Source organism: Mastigoproctus giganteus, chromosome 9 (genome assembly GCF_048544385.1).
Source record: "Mastigoproctus giganteus isolate SK-2022 chromosome 9, ASM4854438v1, whole genome shotgun sequence".
Taxonomy (NCBI): Eukaryota; Metazoa; Arthropoda; class Arachnida; order Uropygi; family Thelyphonidae; genus Mastigoproctus; species Mastigoproctus giganteus.
In genome coordinates, this window is record NC_143583.1 from 99,764,914 (window position 1) to 99,789,185 (window position 24,272).

At 34.9% G+C, this 24,272-nt stretch overlaps 1 protein-coding gene across 2 annotated transcripts in view; it reads left to right on the forward strand.

The window, feature by feature from the left end:
- Window positions 1–4,824: 4,824 nt before the first annotated feature.
- Window positions 4,825–24,272, forward strand: part of LOC150080589 (4-hydroxybenzoate polyprenyltransferase, mitochondrial-like) — a 39,475-nt gene continuing 20,027 nt past the window's right edge. For both annotated transcript variants that reach the window (XM_090381303.1, XM_090381304.1), the window contains exons 1-3: window positions 4,825–4,942; window positions 13,349–13,434; window positions 17,283–17,416. In XM_090381303.1, the coding sequence (XP_090237429.1) occupies window positions 4,899–4,942; window positions 13,349–13,434; window positions 17,283–17,416 (264 nt within the window). In that variant the 5' untranslated portion in view covers window positions 4,825–4,898. The remainder of the gene's footprint in view (window positions 4,943–13,348; window positions 13,435–17,282; window positions 17,417–24,272) is intronic.

Consider the following 24,272-nt stretch of genomic DNA (forward strand, 5'->3'; position numbering starts at 1 on the left):
CCTTCAACAATATTTCTTAGTTGGAATGAAAAGCCTAGTAACCTCCAAAATTAAGTCATTGAAGGCTTTCCATTTAGAATTCAATGTTGACAACATCATCAGTTGATCCCACTGTACAGAATTTAAAAACTGTCTGAAACCTCTGTAGTTACCTTTACGAAAGCAAAAGCCTCCTTCCCTTTAGCCTTGATGGTAGTTGCATCTTTAAGTAATTCCCCCATCAGTACATTGTGATCACTGTCACCCAGTGGTACCTTTATCTGCAAATTCTTAATGCATGAATAATCACTGCTGATGATCAGATCAAGAGTATTACTCCCTCTGGTTGCCTCTCGAACATGTTGTTGTAGAAAACGGTCATCCAGTAAATCCACACAAGTCTTGCTAGTGTGCGAGTGACCAACCTACAACTTCCAGTCAATATCTGGAAAGTTAAAATCCCCCATTATAATACATTCTGATTTACTGGCCCACTCTGTTTCTCTCCACAATTGCTCATTATACTCATCAGATTCATTAGGCCTATAACACACACCTGCTCTCATTTTTTCCTTTCTCTAGTGCTTATTTCACACCAAACAGACTCAACACTGCATTGTCCACCAATATCAATTGGATGCACTTCCTTAGATTTTGTTTCTTAACTAACAGCATAACCCCTCCTCCCTTCCTGTCCTGTCTATTCTTCCTGTACACACTGTACTACCCAAATACCAATTCTGCACTGCTTATATCTCTGTGACACCATGTCTCTGATATCCCAACAATATCTGCCTTTGATGTCTTGACTAGCACTTCAAGCTCATTAAATTTATTAACTATACTCCTAGCATTGGTGTACATGCAAGTATACATGCATCCGTTTCTACTCTTAGTTACCCTAACACAGCCCATGTATTTACTTGTTCCACTATGACTCCTAGCAGTCCTGGAAATCTCCATTACCTTGCTTTCCAGGCTGCTTCTCATTCTAATAGAAGCAGTGCAAGAATCACTTTCACAGTGATTCTTGCACTGCTTCTATTGAATCACAGTGCAAGAATCACCTGCAGCCACCGTTAACCGTTAACCTTTTAGTCCGTGTATCTCACCAAGCTAGCAGTTTTCCGACCCACCTAATGCTGCCTCAATAGCATCAACAAAATATTCTTGCAACCTTTCTATTTAAGTGTGCCCCATCCCTGTAGAAGCAGTCTCTCCTGTCAACAAGCACAGACCAGGCTGAAAAAAAATTTCTACCCCTTGAGCGTTGCACAATCTCTCCAGGGCAGAATTGATCACAAGGCTCTCATCATATACTCCCTCCTATCGTGTCTGGGCAGAATTGCAGACACTTTCACGTTCAACTCAAACTCGACTTTTTTTCAACATTGACCTGTACTTGTTGAGTAAATCTGCAGATCTCTTACTCTTAATGTCATTAGTTCTAATGTGTACAGCAACATCACCTTTTGTGCCCTTAAAAGATATCTGCTCTACAATGTCATCAACTTTTGCCCCTGGCAGACATATGCTGATCCTGTTCCACCTATCCTTCTTGCATAGTATATTCCCCATCTGCCTGACATATTCAATAACTAGTTCCTTTGGGAACAGTGCATTCTGCTTTGGAGATTGTCTCTCTTTTGCCTGATGCATAGGAGTGAGCTCTGTCATTGAGCTGGGCAGCTGAGAGCTTGATGGGCCCCTCATATTAATTTCTTCGAGGGTATTTACCCTACACCTCAAGCTCCCATAGACACCCATCAGAACACTGAGTTGGGGCCTAATTTCTTGACACTCCATTCACCTAGCACACACAAAGGCATCCTCCTTGACTAGATCATGTGCTGTTTTAGAAAGGTCGGCAAACGTTTCACATTTCGCACATTTTTTGAGACTGTGATGCGTTGGAGAATCGCCCCTTCGTTGCTCCCCGAGTCACAGCACTCACTAGTCTGTGATCTTTGCTTCACAGCTCTAGTCTGGGTCATGATTTCCATTTAAATACAATTTAATTAACAATGAATTTTAATAAGATTAATATTATTTTTTATTAATTGATAATACTATAATGAGCTAACGGATTTCTAATACAGTGCTTTGTATTACGCTATCTAGTTCTTGATTCTCACTATCTGTATTCTTGATTGCATCGACCAAAACCATGATTTCTTGAGTAATGGAATCTAGATTTCTATAATATAAAACAACTGTGTTAGATTCTCAAGTTATGTTTTTTGACAAGGCAGCATTTCACATTTCAGGAAAAGTTAACTGCAGGTGCTTGTGTGTGTTGGATTCTGAAAATCCACACTGTATCCACATTCAAGACAGCTCAAAAGTGAATGTGTGGTGTGGTCTGGTCTGGTCTAAAGAAGGATGTGATTGTCATACCTTTCTTTTTGGAGGATATCACATACCTAGCCATGCTGGAACAATATGCATTTCCTCAGTTGCACACCTACAGCCCAACCTAATCTTCCAGAAGATGGAGCACCACTTCATTGGAGCTTGTAGGTGTGCGATGCTCTGAACAAAACATTCCTAGACCATAAATTTGATGGGAATTTTTTTTTTTTTTTTGTTGATGCTGTATAAGCTTTCTTGCTTTTATTATTTATATGCAAAATATTACATATAATATTCTATGCAATTTTTAAATAATAAATTGCATATAAATAATTTATATTGTAAAATATGCATGAATTTTAAATTTACTGAATTTATCCTATGTATTGTTAAAATTATATTTTTTCAGTCTCCGTATAGTTGCAATGTAAATTGAGTAGATAAAATAGCATTTTCTAACTGTTCCATGAAGAATATGGAAATTTGCAGAATAGGATTATATAGAAGAACAGAAATGTTTTTCATTTCCAGTGTTATAGGACTGAAAATGATTATTTATAAAAAAAAAAAAAAAAAAACTTAGTTTTCTCTGAAGTTTTGCCCATGGAAGCTGGATGAAAATAATCAGTGTGGAATTCCAAAATGTCTGTGATGCGTTGTGAGTGTCCTATCCTTCTTATTCTTTGTATATCCTTCTTATTCAATAAAATTTGCTTGATAACAAATTCACATGGTTTAATTAGTATTATTCATACTTCATGTTAAAGCTTTAATTATTTCCTTTATGAAAGGAAGTAAAATTTATAAAACATACCAAATAGTTTTCACAAAACTTGACTCTATTCTGTCAAAAGTTAGATGTTTCATGTTTAAAAAAAATTAAACTTTAAAATATTTTAAATTTAAAAAATATCTAATTTTCACAAGATTGGGTGTCTTTTTATTTATTTTTTTAGTTTGCTAAAGGAAGAAATGTAACTTGCGTATCAACACCATCAACCAAATATGTTATGCAGTCTGTGTATAGAAGTTTGGTAGCACAAATAAGTCCTGGGCTATCAGCTTTCCATTCACTATATTTTTTCCATGTTGTTATATCCTTTTCTTACTATATACTGTTATATCTTTAGCCCTAGTTATAATATATGATAAGCCCTCTTTCTTCTAAAGCTTGCTTGGCATCATTGATCCCACTTCCTCTCAGGCTCTGAGCCTTTTACCATTCATTTTTTGCTTCAAATACCTGTTTTGCTGATTTCCCTTCCATCCTTTCTGTATGCCCACATCTCCCTAAGTTGCTTTGCTTAACTTTTAGTTGGATATTTATTAATCCAAAGTTCTTTATTTTTTCACTTGTAATATGGTTTTGTCATTGCTTCCATATGTTAGACCTTTTTTTTTTTTAAAACAAAAATTTATTATTTTTTTTAAAACTCATTTCTGAAGATTCTAATTTTTGATCATTCCCTTTATTTCTTCTTCTTTTTCTTCTTCTTCTTCTTTCTTCTTCTCCTCCTCAAGATGCAAGGAAGCCTGAGGCTTATGCTGCATTATGCATTAGCCAAAAAAAAAAAAAAAAAAATCCTGTGTTAGAGAGAGAGAGAGAGAGAGAGAGAGAGAGAGAGAGAGAGAGAGAGAGAGAGAGAGAGAGAGAGAGTGTGTGTGTGTAGAAAAGCAAGCAAGAAAGAAGAATGATGATGTCCAGCTCAGGACCCTGGGTTTGCCAAGCCCATAACTCACCAGATGTGAGCTACTTATCTAGCCCTCAACTCCATAGATTGAAATAGGCTTAAAAGCTGTTTTATGGGCAGCAGATTTTGTTTTTACTAATTTCTCTTTTCTCAAAATAAAATTCACTTGCTTTTTTTTTATTCATTACCTTATTCTGTTATTTATTTCCATGTCTAACCTTCTATCTTCATTTAAGTATCTCAGAAGAGATACTCACAATTACCAACTTATATTATTTTTTAAGGGTAAATAATGGGTTGTGGTAACTTATAGCAGAATGATGAATTTTTTTATGCTGTCATGGCGTTAGTTAACATTCATAATTTGTTAATGTAAAATACTATTTGTTTTATTGTCAGTTTATAATAGCAACCAAAAATAATATTTTGTTTTAATCTTGTCTTTAAATGAGAATTTTTTTTTTTTTTTTTTTTTCCATGTTGATAGCCATCAAGAAAAACTATTCTAACATATTGTACACCACAATAAATAATTTTAATAAATGAGCATTGCATCACAAACCTGTTGCCAGGTTCTTGTTCATATGCACACCAACCTGGTGAAGGGTTTGTAACATAATGCTCATTTATGAAAATTATGTATCATGATGTATCAAGTGTTAGAATAGTTTATTTTCTTATGCATATTTTTCTTCCTAAAAATATGTAAAATTTGTATACTTCATTTAATTAGTTTAACTTCTAGGACAGTCACATAATTATTTGTTTTTGTTAATATTATGTAACCTAAATTTTCAGGTTGAGAGAACCAAGTTTCGTCCTTTAGCTTCAGGTGAAATAACTCTGCAGGATGCTGTGATATTTCTTGTAGGCAAGATGGCTTTAGCATTGTTTACTTTGTTACAGTTGAACTGGGACTGGTAAAGTGCTTGAAATAATGTACTTTTATTATTTTATAACAAGAAATCAAAGTTATATCATATCATATCATATCATATCAATTTCTATATTATTTCATTATTTTTTTTTATCTTGTAGTTTGTCATCTTTTCTGGTATATTGGAAGTTTATTGCCAATTTATATATTAATTCAAATATCATACACAGAATTTTATGTTTTGGAAGTAAAACAAGATTAGTGTACAACATTGCTTGTGGCCACTAATTATTATGATCACATGTTTTTCCCTTTTTTGTTTCAAGTGTTATCCTTTGGCAGTTCTGTATACACGTGTGTATTTTGAAATGCAAACAGACAATGCTAGCAACAAATAATTATTCAGTAGTAATGCACAGGTGTTTGTTCCACATTTCTAGTGTTATCTTCATTTCACAGGTATTACAAAGTCTGTTCTGGCTTCTCAGTTGTTAGTAGTCTAGATATGAATTCAGTCTAATCAAGAGAAAAAGAAATATCGTAATTGAATGTGCATTTTGGTATTTTTTATCATCCATATTTTCAAGGTGCTAAATTCATTCAATTTTGTTAAAGTTTCTTGATTGATTAAGAAAAATTTTAGTTCTTTCTTATTACTTTTATTTTATTGAGTTGGTGCATCCCTTGAGAGATCTTGGATACTTCATTTCTGCACTCCCTGTATTTTCTCATCTTCATTTATTTTAATATCTGTAAAGTCTCCTCTCCTCCCTCAATTTCACAATATGGTGGAATAAAGATAATCAAATTCTGTGAATATTCAATCATAAATTAATATGCATATGATAAATCAAAGTTTTATGTTATACGAGTCAAGTATAACAACTATACCATCAATCAATAATTAAAATATGCATTATTGAATTAGCTTAGTGCTGAAATGAAATGAATGAATTGAATTAGCTTATGCATTCTTAATATTGTTTATAAGTCTCCTGTACTGTTCTGGTGTTGTGTATATATATACCAATTTTTAATTCGTGTAAAATTTAGAATTTAGATAGTGCGATTTTGAAAGTAATTAATACTTCGTGTCTGTAGATTTACCATTCATAACTTGCTGCCATTGTTATACAATACAATGTGTACCCCGAACTAGATAACGGAAAACTAGGTAGCATAAGGTTTAACAGAAAACTAGATAGCGAGTATAGTATCAATATAGTATAGTATCAATAATCAGTAAAATTTACTAATCTTATTAAATTTCATACTGATTTACATCAATTAAATTGTGCTTTTTTAACTAAATACATATTTAGTTTTTACTAAATATGTATACCTAGTTATAAATATACCTAGTTTTTACAAACGTAACATTATAAATTAATACATATAACTTGACAGGAGATAAGAAAGTCTCAAATGTAACTTGGAGATAATATTCAATACTAAACTACATATACAGGGTGTCTCAAAAATATTGGTACAAACGTTTAGGGGAGGTAGGTAACATCTAAAGGAATGTGAATCGCATAGGAACCCATAACCATAAATGTCACCGTAAGTCGGTAGATGGCGCTGTTCATCAGTTCGCGAGAGGGAAAATTTCTGGTTTACTCATTCAAGCAGTAGTCACTGCACGAAGAGCATGCATCGATATACAAACTGAGCTGGCAGACATGCACCTAGTGTATGGATTAGCAGAGGGCAATGGCCGAGCCGCTCAACGAATTTATCGAGAATGCTTCCCAGACAGACATGTACGGGACCACTGTTTGTTTGCACACGTGCATCAAAATTTGTGCGATTATGGGTCATTTAGAGGTAACAAGAGTAGTGCGGGCAGACCACGTTCGATGCAAACTCCCGCCATGGAAGAAAATGTGTTCAATGCCGTCCAGAATAATCCTACTACCAGCACATGTGCCATTGCCTCTGCCTTAGGAGTGTCTCGTTGCAGTTTACAGCGTGTCTGGCACGATGATTCCTTACACTCCTTTCATCTCCAAAGGGTTCAGTTACTGCTCCCCCAAGATCCTCCTGCACGTGTGGCTTTTGTGCAGTGGTTTCTCCAAAAAAGTGGTCAAGACTTGAATTTTCCAGCCTATAACTTATTTCACTCTGGAAGGCTTATTCAATCAGCGCAATGCTCATTTGTGGGCTCACAACAAACCACACTGTGTGCGCCCCCATGCAGCACAACATCGCTTCGCAATAAATGTGTGGGTAGGTATGGTCGGTGACTGCTTAGTCAGCCCATACCTGTTACCACCCCGCATGAACTCCACTAAATATCGGATCTTTCTTGAACAAGTTCTACCAGGGTTACTTGACGATGTTTCAGCAAATGTGAGACGCAACATTTGATTTCAACATGACGGGGTGCCTGCCCATTATGGAAGGTGAGTTCGTGACTATTTGAACAGGCGTTTTGGGCGTCGATGGATTGGCCATGGTGGACCCGTTTCCTGGCCCCCATGCTCACCTGATTTATCAAGCCTTGATTTCTTTCTGTGGGGGGCCCTCAAATCTATCGTGTATGAATCGCCTGTGGAGACGGAAATGGATCTCGTGGCGAGACTCGTCTGCGCTGCTGCTCCTGTCAAAGAAACTCCAGGTGTGTTTGACCGTGTCCACCAATCCATGCTACGTCGGTGTCACGCATGCATCGCATCTAATGGTGGAACCTTTGAGCATCTGTTATAACATCATGAAATGCATCCATCTTGTACGCCATTGTTAATATTATGTCAAATAAATGTTTGTCACTAATTACTGTCTTGTGCCATTTCTGCTTCTTGTGCTCTGCTACTACTTTCCCGTGACGTTTTCGGTTATGGGTTCCTATGCAATTCACATTCCTTTAGATGTTACCTACCTCCCCTAAACATTTGTACCAATATTTTTGAGACACCCTGTATATAGTGTTATAACTGCATTGGGATATAAGTTTAGGTTTATATTTTGTATTGGAATTTTATTTGAAATTGAATAGAAATCATGACTCAGACCAGAGCAGCAAAGCAAAAGGCTCAAACTAATGGGAGTGCTGTGGCTCAGGGGAGAACTGAGGGGGCGGTTGTCCTCTGAATCACAGCCTTTTGAAATGCACTGCTTGTTTGATTTTTGTGGAGCAAAATCGGGACATGATATTGCCAAGGGGAATGTTTTTATGTGTGCACGATGTAAAGAGTGTGAGGAAATTGGACACCAACTCAGCATTGTTATGGGCCTATATGAGAGCTTGAAGGATTTAAATTGAGGGGCCCATCAAGCTCTCAGCTGCCCACATCAATGCAAGAGCTTGCACTTGAACATCACATAACACAACGCCAACCCCCAAGGCAGAATGCGCTGGTCCCAAAGGAACTAGTTGTTGTCGGTGACTCTGTTGTCAGGTAAACGGGGAACATATTGTGCAAAAAGGATAGGTGGAACAGGATCAGGGTATGTCTGCCAGGGGAAAAGGTTGATGACATTGTAGAGCAGATATTATCTTTTAAGGGCACAAAGGGTGATATTGTTGCACACATTGGCACTAATGATTTTAAGAGAAGGAGACTGGCGGAATTACTTAACAAGTAAAGGTTAATGTTGAAAAAAAGTCTTTACATGCAGTTGGAATAGGTAGGCAAGTGCAAATGTCTTATGGGCAGACTTTAATCTTCCCCAGATTGATTGGAATAAGTGGGAGGAAAACTTGCAATGGAGAAAAATATTTTTAAACACACTAGATGATTATTATTTGTACCAGCATGTTAGAGAAAGTACTAGGGGTGAGAATATTCTTAATTTCATCATTACTAACAAATCAGATGACATCACAGGGCTTAAAGTAGAGGAACCATTGTCAGGAAGGGATCATGCAATTGTCAATTGGAAGATGAAAAAAGATGTTGCAGTAGTTAAAGGTAGAGGCACAGGTTTTAACTTCAGAAGGGACTTTGACATATATACATATGAGATATACACGGACTAATTGATTAACAGTAGCCACTGGCAGAGGTGAAAGTGATTCTTGCACTGCTTGTATTGAAATGCAATTGAGCAGCAGCCTAGAAAGCAAGGCAATGGGGATTTCCAGGACTTCTGGGATTCATAGTGGAACAAGTAAATACATGTGCTGTATTAGGGTAACTAAGAGTAGAGACAGGTGCAAATATACTTGCATGTATATCAATGCTAGGAGTACAGTTAATAAATTTAATGAGGTTGAAGTGCTAGTCAAGACATCAAAGGCAGATATTGTTGGGATATCAGAGAGTGTCACACAGACATAAGCAGTGCAGAATTAGAATTTGGGGAGTGCAATGCGTACAGAAAGGATAAGACAGGAAGGGAGGAGGGGTTATGCTGTTAGTTAAGAAACACAAAATCTAAGGAAGTGCATCCAATTGATGTTGGTGGACAATGCAATGTTGAGTCTGTTTGGTGTGACATAAGCACTGGGAAAGGAAAAATGAGAGTAGGTGTGTGTTATAGGCCTAATGAATCTGATGAGTATAATGAGCAGTTGTGCAGAGAAATAGTGGGCCAGTAAATCAGTGTGTCTTATAATGGGGGATTTTAATTTCCCAGAGATTGACTGGAATTTGTGGGTTGGTCACTTACAAACTGGCAAGGCTTTTGTGGATTTATTGGATGACTGTTTTTTACAGCAGAATGTTAGGAAGGCAACTAGGAGTAATACTCTTGATCTGATTATCAGTAGTGATTTTTCATGCATTAAGAATCTGCAGATAAAGGAACCACTAGGTGGCAGTGATCACAGTGTGCTGAAGTGGGATTTACTCAAAGAGGTAACTACCATCAGGGGTAAAGGGAAGGGTTTATGTAAACCCGAAACACAAGAGGTATTAAAGCCAATAGTACTTAGAACCTTGCTTGGGTTGGAGGTTGAGAAGATGAAAGATATTTGTTGACATTGGACTTGAACTTCTGTAGACTGTAATTTTCAAGAAATACATAAGAAGGAAGGTTGTTCCAGAAAACAGCAGTTGAATAAATAAATGAGGAAGATAAAAAGTTGGTTCTGTGAGTTTGAAGTTGGACAGTAAATGGATGTTGGCTGGTGGCGGCACGTGTTCGGACTGTTTTGAAAGAGAGAGCGGAAATTATAGAAGCCAATTCAGAAGAACAGTGCCCATGGAAATATCTGTAGAAGAGGCATGCAGCAGAAACAGTACATCTATGAGACCCTTTAGAGATGAATCATTAATTAACCTAACTGTCCTCTTCTGAATGGAATCAAGAAGCTGAGAGAGGTTTTGGGGGAACGATATTCCATGGTAGGGCAGATTTGCGATTTGTACAGAGTGAACAGCTGTTTGGAACAAAAGTAACGCCAAGAGCGAAAGAGAAAACCAAGTTTTTTAGATGCAGAGGAAGCAATATTTGTAATGTGCTTGTGCCAAGAGAGATTAGAAATCAGGGTAATCCCCAAAAGAAATATATCATGTTGCCTAGAAATTGGAGTGTCACCAAAGATAAGCCTAGGAGCAGAAGAATCCTTTTTGCGAGATAAGAGAAGACTGAGTTTTAGAAGGATTGAAATCAACTAAGTTGTCTTTGCCCCACTGGAGAATTATCTGGAGATCGGCGTTTAAGAAATTGGTAGCAGATTTTCGAGATGTTGAAGCTGATTGAGCAGGGCAAGATTTCTCAAAATGGAAAGTGGAATGCAATGTGCTATCATTGGCAAAACTATGGATAGGATTTCCAGTCAATGGAAGAAGGTCATTAATATACAAGAGGAAAAGAGTGGGGGAAAGAACTGAACCTTGGTGGACACTGGTATTAGTGGAGAAGTTAGAGACAGAGAGCCATCTACGATCACTCTCAGTGAGTGATCAGAGAGAAAACTGGATATCCAATTACAAAAAAGAGTTGGAAAACCATAAGATGGAAGCTTGTTTAGAAGTCCTTTATGCCAAACATGATCAAAAATCTTTGAGATATCAAAGCAACTGTTTGTGTTTCACCGAACTTTTCCATTGAATTAGTCCATAAATGGGTAACATGGGTCAACACTGATGGAATATTCATACTGGCGATCGTTGATCAGACAGAAGGTTTCTACGTAGTTTAATAGTTGGCGGTTAATTGATTTCTCCATTACTTTAGAAAGAGAAGAAGTAATTGCAATGGGGTGATAACTGGATGGGAGGGATTTGTCACCCTTTTTAGGAACTCACTGGATATTAGCAAATTTACAAGCAGAAGGAAAAATGCCTTTGGAATAAGAAAGCGAAAACAGGCGGCAAAGAACAGGAGTAAATTCAGGAGCACAGGTTTGAAGAACAAGTGGAGAAATACCATTGGGACCTGGAGCTTTCTTAGCATCAAGATTCATCAAAATCCTTCTGACATCCTTTTGATGGAAAACCACAGGAGGCATTGAATGGAGTGTGTTGGGAATGGTGGGAGGTGTTTAACCAAAATCATTAATACGTGAGTTGGAAGTAAAATGGGAGGCTAGCAGGTCAGCTTTATCCTTGGCTGAAGTGACAACAGAACCATCTGGTTTGGACAGAAGTGGGAGCAGAGATGGGCAAAAGTTGTGGCCAATAGCTTTGGCAAGAGGCCAGAATGCTCGGCTACCATTAGGGCAAGAAGCAAGTTTTCTACTCTTAGCCTGTTCAAATTCTAGTTTGGACTGATTAATAACTGCTTTACAATTGTTGCTAGCTTTGGTGTAGGCAGAAAATGAAACTGAAGAATTAGAAACAAGCCAATTACGATATGCAACCTTCTTCTCTTGAACAGCCTTAGCACATTTATTGGAAAACCAAGGTTTAGATAAAGCACAAGATTTTAAAGTGGAGTGTGGGATAAAGGATTCGATTCCTGCAAGAATAATTTCACTGACATGATCTGAGCAAATGTTGACATCAGAAATTTTGAAAGAGTAATTCGACCAAGAAAAAGAAAAAAAGAAATCTCGCAGTTCATCCCATTTTGCATTCTTGTAATGCGAAACAGTAAGAGGTTGGGAATAGCCATGAGATAAAGGCCCCATTGGAGAAGAGACAATCACCAAGTTGTGATCTGAGGTGCCTAAAGGACCTCTCACCTCGAGCGTGTACTTAGAAGGGTTGTTTGTGAGAAAAAGAGTGTGTGTGTGTGTGTGTGTGTGTGTGTGTGTGTGACTAAACAAACTAAGGCTATGAGGTAGGTTTGGTATATTGTGTCTATAATTGTGCATATTCTTCATTCAATTTGCAGTTTGAGAGAGAGAGTGAGAGAGAGCACTGTTAAAAAAATGCCAGGAGGAGAGTAATGTTATACAGTTATAATTAAACTAAATGGCCAAGTTTGTAGAACGTAAAACTGTAACGGTTTATTAAGTATTATCTACAAAGCTATTATCTTAGTAATTAATTGATAAAGAGGTGACTATATTTTCTTTTTCATTTCTGTTAATCACAGAAAAATTGAATTATGCACTGCATGCATTAACCAACTTGGGTTTTCTTGTTTTAATTTTCAATTTATTTTTTCTATACCTTTTAGGCTTCTTTTCTCCTAAAATTGTGATCTCATTCTAATATCCTAGTTGGCAACATTTTTTTATGACACTGATGTTTTTCATTTTCAAATCTGCATCATTACTGACACTGATTTATTCCACGTTTTGTTTTGCTAGGTTGGGATAGCATACAGAGAAACTTGCTACCCATTTCATTATAGTTTTTGTATTTTATTACTTTTTTTGCCTTATTTTAAATTCATTTTGTTTACCTTACTTTATAAAATTTTAGTATTTCTTTAGTATAATATTCGCTTTCAATCTCCATCATTTATTATTTTTTTAAACAGTAAAAAGTTTAATTTCTCTTGCTGTAGAAACTTAACATGGAATTTTGGTTTGCTTCCTTTTTTGGTTTTTGGGGCCCTGATTTTTGAATGTGCAGTTGGTTGGGAAATTGTTTGGATAACAAGACTATTGTTTCAAATATTGCTTTTTGATCTTGTATAATATAGTATTAGAATTGAGTCTATAATTGTTCTTTAAAATAATTATTTTTATGTCTTTATAAGTTCCATTTTAAACTATTTTCCACCTGTTATTATGATTTATTGCATGCAATCTAAGATAATTAAACATTTTTATCTTCTGTGAAGTTGGGGCCAAATGATCATCTATGCTTTTCACTTATTCGCATTGAAAGTAATAAGAATGTTATGTGAAAAGCTCAGAAATTTTTGTAATTTTTTCAAAAATTCAAAAAAATTTTCTTTCACTTAGATTTGTTCAGTTTATTTTATATTTCTGCTTAGTTTTTAAAACTTCCTTTTATCATATAATGTGAGAGATTAAAAATAAAATTACCAAAATTGTGTGTGGGAAGTAATTCTATAGTTAAAATTACTCTAATAATTTTGAATTATTTTATTTATTTATGTAGTTTATTTCAGCAACAGTTATTTTTTTACGTTTTTACAGCATTCTTTTGGGCATAAGCTCTCTGGGTCTTGTTGCCATATATCCATTAATGAAACGAATTACTTACTGGCCACAGATTATATTAGGTAAGTATGCTATGTGCTTTTCTGTGTAATCCCAAACAAAAGTTTATTGAAACTATAGTGTAAGTACATTAGAACCATAAATCACTTAAGTACTGGAGGCCAAAAAGACAAAACTTTTTGATATTAGACCTTGAATTTCTGAAGATTTAGTTTTCAGGAAATATATACACGCAAGGATTAAGACGCCTCCGTAGCCAGGTGGGAAGGAGCAGCAGTGCATAGCACACGCTTCTTGATTAGACCAGGGTTCGAGCCCATCACCACCAAATATGGAGGTTGTGGAAAGGTCAGGGAATGACCACCGCATATTCCCGGAGCAATATGGCCTTAGTTGCTAATGCTCCTAAAAACCAAACAACAAACAAACAAACAACAAGCAAGGATTAATTCTCCCCAAAGAAGAGAGGCAGAAGCTAGATCATGAATGAGTATTGTTTTGCTGAATTGCCTCTCACGGTTGGTGCAATACGTGTATTTATCTTTCCTTATTCAGAGTATTGCTCCTTAAGGAATGAATTCATATAGTGTATGATGGTCAAAAAACACTTAGCATCACTTTCAAACTGTCTTGTCGAAATTTTTTTTATTCCAGAAAATGAGGCTGTTTCCAAGTCAGTGATACAAACTTTGTTTGTGGCTCATAGACTAAACACCAAGTCTCACCTATGGCAGTGGACTCTAGGAAAATTGATCATCATAAGATCCCATTATGAGAATCCCTCAAATTTCCATCTGCCTGTTTCATTAATTGTTGGTAAGCATCAGTGTCATTATGTGCTGAGCATCCCGATGCATATTTAAAGCTCTTGAAAGTTTATAAATATTCACACAATGCGTTTTGATGCATGAGTTGTCTGGCTGTTTCATTTTTTTTTGGCATATGAGCAGTTAAGTCTTCCAGCATGGCCATCATCTGCTAAAATTTCTCTTCCTTCATTGAATGTACAAAGTTATTCAAACATGGTAGTATGAGATTCAGATTATTATTTTAAATGGCACTAGAGCTTGTTGCTCCTAACGATATAGGTGATTTTGTCCATAAAAGCGTGTTTGTAGGCCACTTTTTTGCATGTTGTGCAGGCTGAAAAACACAGAATTATGACTTATGGGGAACCTGACTGCTCTCCCTAAAACTGGCAATCCATTTCCATTGTTTCAGAAGCAGATTTTTCTGAGTGTTGGAAAAATTGGATGCTTGCACAGTGTTTCAAACTTGATAATTTTCACAATCAAAAATTGTGATAAGATAAATGTATTTTAAATGCATGCTGCAACTTATATTATGATCATTATCATAATATAAGAATCAATTTTGAACACCTTAGTGATATTTTTCTAAAACACATTTCTGGAGGTCACAACCATAAAAACAATAAAAACAATTTGCACTTTCCGGTACATTGGGCTTTTCTGTTAGTGCAATCTATTATAAATGGGTAGTAAACTCTATCTTATTGGATTTGTGATAATACCAATAACTGGAATTCTGTGAGTTTTTACGTTACGGTATTATGGTGAAATGAGTTCCCCTTCACTGAAATCTTCAATCATATAAAAAACATAAATAAATTTTCAGAATCTTCTCTTCATTCCTATTTACTTATTACAATGGTGAGGGGAAAAGGGATCAGTGGAAAGTGAAAGTGCTGGCAGTGCTAGGAAATGAAACAAAATTGATTTAGAAATGAAGATGATTAATTAAGAAGTACGAAGCAAGACAAAGTTTATCATCTATTGCATGGAATTAGGTCTCACTGCTTCAAGAGGGAATACTATTTTAAGGGACGGTGTGCATATAAAAGAACATGTTAAAAGATTGATGCATTTAAGATCAACAGTGATCACAAAACAGCATTCAGGTGTTATATCGAAGATGCTATTAATAATATGGATGGAAAATCAGATTCAGAAGCAAGTGCCCCTTGAGTCCAATGGTCATTCAAGCAAAAGCAAGAAGTATTTATGAAAATATTAAGGATAAGTACGGTGAACCCCAAGCCAAGTTCGTGGCAAGCAATGGGTGGTTTAATAGGTTCAAGCATTGCGCTGGTTTCCAAAACATTAAAATATGCAGTGAAGTTGCCAGTGCTGATTCTGCAGCTGCAGAGAAATTTTGTGATGTGTTGGAAAAAACCCCTTCTAAATCTCCACTGCACTCAACTTCTACACAGGTGTGTTTATCAGCTGGAGAGTTAATTCTGGTAACAATGCTCGAAAGGTAAAACTTGCTGACATTATGCCTGTCTCCTCTCTCTTTTTGTAATTTTGTACACTTTTGTAATTTTTCCTGTGCATGAGATAAAAAAAAATCAAATAAATAATTCTATTTGCATGTTTGTCGAACACTTTGTTTTTGCTTCAATCAAATTCAGCGTGCATAGTTGTTGAGTGCTGCATAAGCCTTTATCGAAATTCCGATATACGTAAAATTCGACTTTCGTAGAGTTCCATGGAACACAACCCTTACGTAAGTCGGGGAGTGGCTGTATCATGCAATAATATGCACACACTTATAAACAAGAACATGCAAGAAATATTACCTTAAAATTATTAAACATTAACTACTCTATTTACATTATTTACAATAACAGCCTGTGATACAGATCCTCTAGATGAAAAGTGCTAGGCTTGAACTTGAAGAAATATTTCCTCAGCAGCAGATTTTGAAGGTTGACCTCCCTCAGAGCTAGATGAAAAGTGCTAGGCTTGAACTTGAAGAAATATTTCCTCACCACGGTCTCAGCAGCAGATTTTGAAGGTTGACCTCCCTCAGAGGTAAAGGTGGAATCCAGAGTGAACTGCAGCTTGCTTTCTTTTTGTTTTAGATCGCCCATTAACAGTTCATAGCATTTTCAACTATTTTGCACGTGTTAAAAGATCTCTTCATATCTAGATTGTTATTTCTGAAGAAGGAAGGTGCCCATTAATCTCCACATGTCAGCATTACTGCCTTAAATTGTTTTTTTGACCCTGAGAACTGCATGCAGCAGTGTTTATAAGTGTGAGCTAATTTCATTTTTTAGGTTGTGTCAAACTTGTGCTGAAACGTGAGTAAGATGTCTTCACACAAGTGTTTGAACAATCTAAACTTATTTTTTGTATTTGTGGAAGTTATGTAGTCCTCAAGCAAAGACAAGATGTTACAGAATTTGTAAAAAAAAAAAGTGTATTGTGCTTATTTTGGAGTGAAACCGGTCACCAAGATAAACAGTGGGCACAACGTAAAGTTTGCCAAACCTGTTGAAGCATTGAGATTGTGGAAAAATGATAAAAAGAAGGCTATGCTATTTGCAATTCCCATGATTTGGCAGAAGTCTACAAACCACTGTGATGACTGTTACTTATGCCAGTCATGTCAATCACACTTTCATACAAAGTACTACTGTACATTGCAAGATTGTGTGGCTGGTTATGATTTTGAATGGGGAGGAAGCTAACAAGTCCTACATTTCTTGCCCATTGTGAGTTCCACTTTTATCTGTTGTGTGGCTGTGCCATAAGGGTGATCTAGTTAGCATCCATTGAAACTAGAATTTTAGATCCAGGTAATATGTTTAAAGCAGTTGGAGGTACTGAGTTCTGGGCCAAAAATCACACCTGTCTGCAGTAAAGTGAGATAATATGAAGTGATCCTAGAGGAGAGGTAATTTGCACACAGTCTACCAGGGGTGTACATAGGTTATTTACTTTAGTGACATTTATGTTAGTATTTCTTATGACTGTTGCAGCCCATGTGGTGTCTGTGAACAGACTTCAGCTCTTTTTCTCTGCATAAGTTCAGTTTTCTTTTATAATTGCTGTCTAACAAGAACAAATAAAATAATTCATTCATTACAATTATTCCCCAGGTTTGACTTTTAACTGGGGTGCTTTAATGGGTTGGACTGCTGTCTATGGTTCCTGCAATTGGTTAGCTATTCTGCCTTTATATGTAGCTTGCATATCGTGGACTATGATATATGATACTATTTATGCTCATCAGGTAAGCTTCCTTGGTTTTGTTAAATCTTCTAGTTTTAGATAAGTGATTAGCAGGCACTGTGTTTTTCATTTTATGATATGATAATATGGGTGTTGGGGTAACAACTATTTCCTGTCCTTTAAACATTTAATATGTACTTGTATGACACACACACACACACACACACACACACACAAGTAAGGTGAAAAAGGCTACAACAGTTATTTTCAGAAATGTCTATTGATTAACCATGGTCTAAAATTAACAAACTTTGACCATTGTTTACCTTGTAATTTTATACCTTATGTTAGCATAATGGCAGTCAGATCTGACTTTTTATGATCTGTATATCTTTAAAATTATGAATAAGCACTAATTTTTCTATAAGAAACTGGAACAGGAAATAGCTTTAAAAATAATAACAAACCTGCCATGATATTAATCTTTCATAACAGGAGAACAAAAAACCAAATTGTGGCTTTTATGAAACATCAAATTTCCAGGCACATGAAAATACTGACATACATCACCCTTAGTTATCAGTGATCAGACTGTTTCTGAAAGGCACTAAAAGCCTTGTCATAAAGGGGTTGGACATGATCTTGTGTTATCATTCATGTTTACTGGTACACAGTGGATGTTTGAATCTGCACATCTACAAAAAATGTGCATCCTGTTATTAATTGAGTACTACTGTGTTTCTGTTGTACCAGTGAAATTATTAGCACTTCTCTTATTGCATATCTGTCTTGGAGATTATAAACAAATTTCCTTTGATAATCACCCGTCCTATTTTTAAACAAGTATAAATTAATCAAATAGTCTGCTATACCCATGCATCTTCTGACAGGTCAGTGTGTTTAAAAATAAATATAAGATTTTACTTGATCAGTAGTTGAGCCATTTGACAAAATAGACATTAACATTGATCGAATGAAAATATTTTTTAGTAAAATACAATTTACTTTATATTAATTATCAAGGTCACATATTTTTCCATTATAATGGTAAAGAAACTCTTCAGTCACAAATGATTCTGAGCTGTTGCTGCAAGCTCATTTTTGTGTTATTTACTAAAAAATATTAATATTGCAATGTTCAAATTGATATTTTATGTGTAGGTTGGACTGCTGTCTATGGTTTAGAGGGTATATATATATATATATATACCCTCTAAACTTTGTAAAAGCCTTCAGGGAAAACCACCTTTGTGCATTTGTTGTCTGTGTATTTGCCACAGTAAAACCTCCCTAATTCAGACTAATAGATGGGAATTATATATAAATATTTTCAGGTTATAGCTCATGAAAAACAAGCAGATTTACCTGCAATATACAGAATTTTTTTAATTTAGTGGTATTAGGATATAAATGTAAAAAATAAACTTATGATGAGAATGTTTACATTCAAACCAAAATTGAATATAAAGTGTCAAGTAGAAAATGAATAATATAATGTTTTAAACAATGAATTTTAATGTGGCAAATATTAATACTATAAATTTTAAGCAGATGTAGATGGTTCCTCCCCAATGATAGTCTTTTTTTTTTTTTTTTTTTTCTTTTTAAAGAAATTGAAATTTTTCGTCAATAAAGGTCCTGTTGTATTGCCATTTAATTACTGTTCTTTGTTTCTCTTATGGCATGAAAATATTTTTCAGATGCTGTGACAGAATTAGTCAATTTAATAATAGCATCAACATAGCAGAAGCCTTCATGGTACTTTAGCTTTTTCTTTATGTCTTACTTCTGGACAGTCCTGAGTTAGTGTTAGTATACTAATTATATTAATAAAGTTGCCAATCCAATATATTATTAAAAAAAAAATAATAAAAACTTTCTGCTTTATTATGGATTTTTCCCCATGAAATTCTCTTGCTGTTTCTTGTTACCATATGATATCCAGCCTCAACTTCATCTTCTAGCCCTGTTCTAAACATTCCCCCCCCCCAATTAATATTACTTCACTACTGTTGTTTAGCACATTAGTTGTTGCTCCTAGCAAACATGCTCCTGATTCTGAACTACCTATCTTTATTACAAAAAATGTTACCCATTTCCCTGACAGTAGTTTCCCAATAAAACTAGATCACCTTTGACCAGAACAGCGTGCACTTGACTGTTCTTTTCTGGGATCCAAATTGGGGGTGCTTGGCAGGTCAGGAGATACTTGAGTCCCTGACAAGCTCCCAGTTACATTTGTTTCTAGGGCAAGAACTAATTTCTTCAGTGACTCAAATTCTTCTCGTAACATGCCAACTTGTACTTTGAGATTGGTACACTCCTTACATTGATTGCAAAAAAAAAAAAGAATCATCAGTTGAGCTAGGTTTGTCTACTAGACCAGCCTTGGCTATACAAATGACAGTCTCAACTTGCATCAGGAGTGCATGCAGGCATTTCCATTTGAATCTTGATGTTTCTGGACTTTGTATTTTAAGTGGATCATGTAGCAACCATAATTTAAGTAAAATTTGAACTTTGCAAAGATTATGATATTCATATTTACAGTATATTACAAAATATTGCAGAAATTAAACTTTTGACAAAACTTAAATCACTAAAGAAGTTAGATTTAGGCTACCAAATAAAAGTTACAAAATTCCTGCCAAAATATCGATAATAAAGGCTATCTGAATATTAAGCTGTAGCTTTCCAAATACTTTAAAAATTTAAACTTACAATATACTACGGAATTTAAATTAACAGATTATACAGAAATTATACTGCTGACCAAACTTTTAACCACTAGTGAAATTAAATTTAAGCTACCTGATGAAAGTTACAAAGTTTCTGCCAAAATATTGATAGCAAAGGCTATCTGAACATTAAGCTGTAACTTTTCAAATACTTATCTAAATACAAATATAAACTAACCTGTGTGGCTATAGGAATTCAAACTATACGTTAACTACAGTTTAGTTTATTAAAATAAAAAAAACCTTCAATTATTTCAAAAACTAATCTGCAATGGAGAACTTCAGAAATATGCAGCCACATGCTGTAGCCTCGATTCCAGAAAGAAATTATAATAAATAGAAATTAAATAGAAGTTCATAATAGAGAAGTTTCACCGTATTTACTTCAGTTAGTTTATAGCACAATATCAGAAGTAAAAAGTAGAAACAACAATAGCCATAAAAATCTACCATTTCATCAGCAGACATACAAATGCACTTTTTTCCCAATATTTTAACAAATTTTAATATTATTATCATAAATATCATTAAAAGAGTCCTTTATGCTGAATACCAAAATCATTCTTCTGTATTGCACCCAATTATTTTGATAGCTTTAAAACATCTTTTCCAACACTGATATCATTCGTACTTTTATGTCATATGATAGACTAGGTGCATAGTTTAATAGTTATAGAGATTGGGTAATATGTGCCAAAAGCAGATAAAATATACACCAAATGCTGTTATATGCAATAACATTTTTTACTATTATTTATTTTTTTTTTTTTTTTTTACATTTTATTACTAGTTTATCAGAACTAATAGAGTTGTAAATTATTGGTATTCATTATTTAAAAATAACAAAACTTTGGAAGGAAAGATGAAGAGTTTTAACATAAAGATCATTTTACAACTCATACATTTTATTTTACAGTAAACAATATATTTTTCAATGTGGTATTTATTGCCAAAATAATTTTAAAAGCAGAGTTCAATCTCTTCATATTGATGGAAGTTGCTCCAAATTTAATGGAAGTTTAATTTAAAAATGTGAGCCTTTCAAGCCTCTACTTGAAATGGAAATGCCATTTCAATTAACAAAGTCATCTAGTTTCCTTAAAATATGAAATCCAGAGTTATTTTTTAAAATATTATCAAATTTATTTCTTATTTTCTTTTTTATGTCTCCTGGGATGGTTGAAATTTCTGACTGTACTTTTTCTATTTCTTTGATTGCATTGCTCAATAAAAGTCCCTCTTCTTTACATTTGAGCAAAATATAAACAGCTAATGTTTTCTAACTGAAAAATCAAAGAATTGGCGTAGCAGTGTCAATAGTTGTAGTATCTGCAGTAACCTGCTAGGGGTTTTTTCAGAAACTTTTTTATACTAGAAATAACTTTAAAAAACTGTCAGAATTCTACTGAATTGTGTTTTGCAAGCCTATGTAAGCCCTGAAAGACAACTTTTGTGATGGCGGTTTTATTGAATTTGATGTTCAGTACTTTTGCTAGTGCATTAGTGTCTCTATAGCATTCAGTTGGAAAGTTTAGAGTGGTGGTGACAATACCATTGTCTGTTCATGAAATCAAAGGCCTATTTGTAGTTCTTGAATTAGAAAAATGTGTCTTTTTGTTTCTATCCCAAGGTAAGTCTGCCAATATTAGGAACATGCAGCTCACATCAGCTGTGCTCCATCGTGTTCTGAAACTCATCTGTCTTTTTCTGTGATCTCTTCATATCATTTCTTTAGAGGTTTTATAGGCATAGTAGAGGCATTCAGGGTTGTAGTTTGAGCAGAGTTGCCGATCATCTTTCTTACAGATGGAGATAAGGATTCCTTTTCTCCGTTTATCTGGTATCTCATTTTTTTTTTCTAGGATGAGGTTGAAAAGTTGGTTGTCTGCTCTCCCTGTTTCCACAGTTCTATAGGTATTGCATCTGTATCAGAAATGCAATTATCCTTCATCTGGTATATTGCCATGTGGGTTTTCTCTGGGAAAATTTTCTCACAAGTGGGGGCAAGACAATAGCTGATCTGTGAAATGTGCTCTCCATGCTTCTCTATATTCCCAGTTACGTTGCCTAAACAGTCCTTGATGATTACTGAATGGGTAGTAAAGATTCTGGAGGTTTCTTTAATCGTTTTCCATATTTTCCTATTATCATGCAGTTGTTAACTTCTTTGTATTTGTCTGCCTTGTCCAGCCAGTTGATTTTAGCCTCTGCATTTTTGAGCCATTTTTTATATTTTTCCCTGTTTTCTGCTGAGCTCATTTGTGCTAGTTTAATCTTGGCTTTTCTCTTTTCCTCTCAAATTTCCATTATCTTGTGTCTTATCCATTCATTGTTTATTCTTTCTCTAAACCAGTGCTTCTCAAACTTTTTTGGATCACTGCCCCCCTTGATTGAATCACTGCCCCCCCCTAAAAAAAAGCCCTCACCAGGGCTTTTTTTTAGCCCACCAATATAAAGTGAAGCTAAATAACTGAAATGAATATTTGTCTGTTTACCTCCCAAAACATAAATGCAGCCCTGCATGTATGTGTGTGAATTATAAAGAAAACTATTTACTGCACTTTATTCCTTCTTCATAAAAAATTACAACTATATAAATACAGTCAGTTATAGTCATTTAAATTAAGTAATAAAAATTAAAGTTAATTACATAAATAAGTCATGATATTAATGGAAATAGTTAATTATAATTTAATATTTAATGCAATCGATGAGCTTGGTGGAGATTTATTAGCTTATCAATATTATGTTTAATATCTGTAAGTAGAAGTCATAAATTGCCACGTTTAACAACATCCAGACAATTTCTTTGTTTAATCAGCAATTGAGATATTAGCACTGAAACAGATTTCGACTAGATACGACGTTGGAAAAGAAATAATAAGTAATTTTTTTACAGTTCCCCACAGTGCAGGATAATGATCAGGGATTTTCTTTTGTAACCGAAATTCCTGATATGAATTTTGAAATTTTGGCTTCAGTTCAACTTCATTTTGTAACTCAATCAATTCTTCTTCTACAAAACGTTCACCATTGTCATTATTTAAAAAAGGATTTATAACCCAATCTGGAATTTTCAAATTAAGGAGATCTTTGAACCTTTCCTGCATATCTCTATGCAACATTTCTAGATGATTACAAAAGGTTAGTAGAATTTCATCAGCTATTTTTTCTTTTTTGTCTATTTCCAACAGATTTGGAAATTGATACAATTCACGTCGTTCTACATTGTGCATAAAAAGCTTTAATTTTGAAATCAATGCTGAAATTTGAGTTTTCGCCTTAATAAGAGTTACATCTTGTCCTTGTAAATGTAAGTTCATTGAGTTGAATCTAGTAAATAAATCTGCAAGATAAGCAATATTAGTTTTCATTTTCTTGAGGTCATTACTAAGGTCATTGTTCCTATCTTCAAAAAACTCTACAACAGTATCAGAGTTCATAAAATCTGTTGAGACAGTTGCCTTTTGACAGCCACTGAACCTTGGATTGAAGTAGCAATCGTTCAAAATCTTCACTGTTTTGATCACAAAGATTTCAAAATATATGATCATTCAAAGAATGTGCTTTAATTTTGTTTATAGCAGTAATAACAGTTTGTAGAGAATTGTGCAGTTGATCACCAAGTTTTTTCGCAACTAAATGCTGACGGTGATTGCAGATAAATGCCTATCGCCCCCCCCATTTCCCCCTTTCATGCCTAATGCCCCATTGATAATTAAAACGCCCCCAGGGGGTGATATCACCCACTTTGAGAAGCACTGCTCTAAACCCTAATACTTGTTTGGATGTTCCCTTCACTGTTTTTTCCCCTCCAGCTAGAAGGTGCTCAGCAACTGCTGGAGTTCAGTCTCTTTTTGATTTTCTCCATTGTATTTTTTTGTAAATCCCATTCTGAGTTTGTACACAACAATTCACTTTACTCTCTTTGTCCTCATAAGGTACTTGAATTTGATGCTAGAGGAGAGTGACCTATAGTGTGAGTCCATGTCTTGTTTTTAATGTAGTATTTGCAAATTTTGATGGTGCTCTCTGGAGGTGTGTGGATGTTGGGGTCTGTTGTTGGACAAAGTGTTAACATTTATCAGACTGTTGTTTCTGCAGAATTAAGTCTTCTGCTTTCATTCCTCTCTCCTATCCAAATTTACCCCTTCCTATTCTTAGATTGAGGAGATCTTC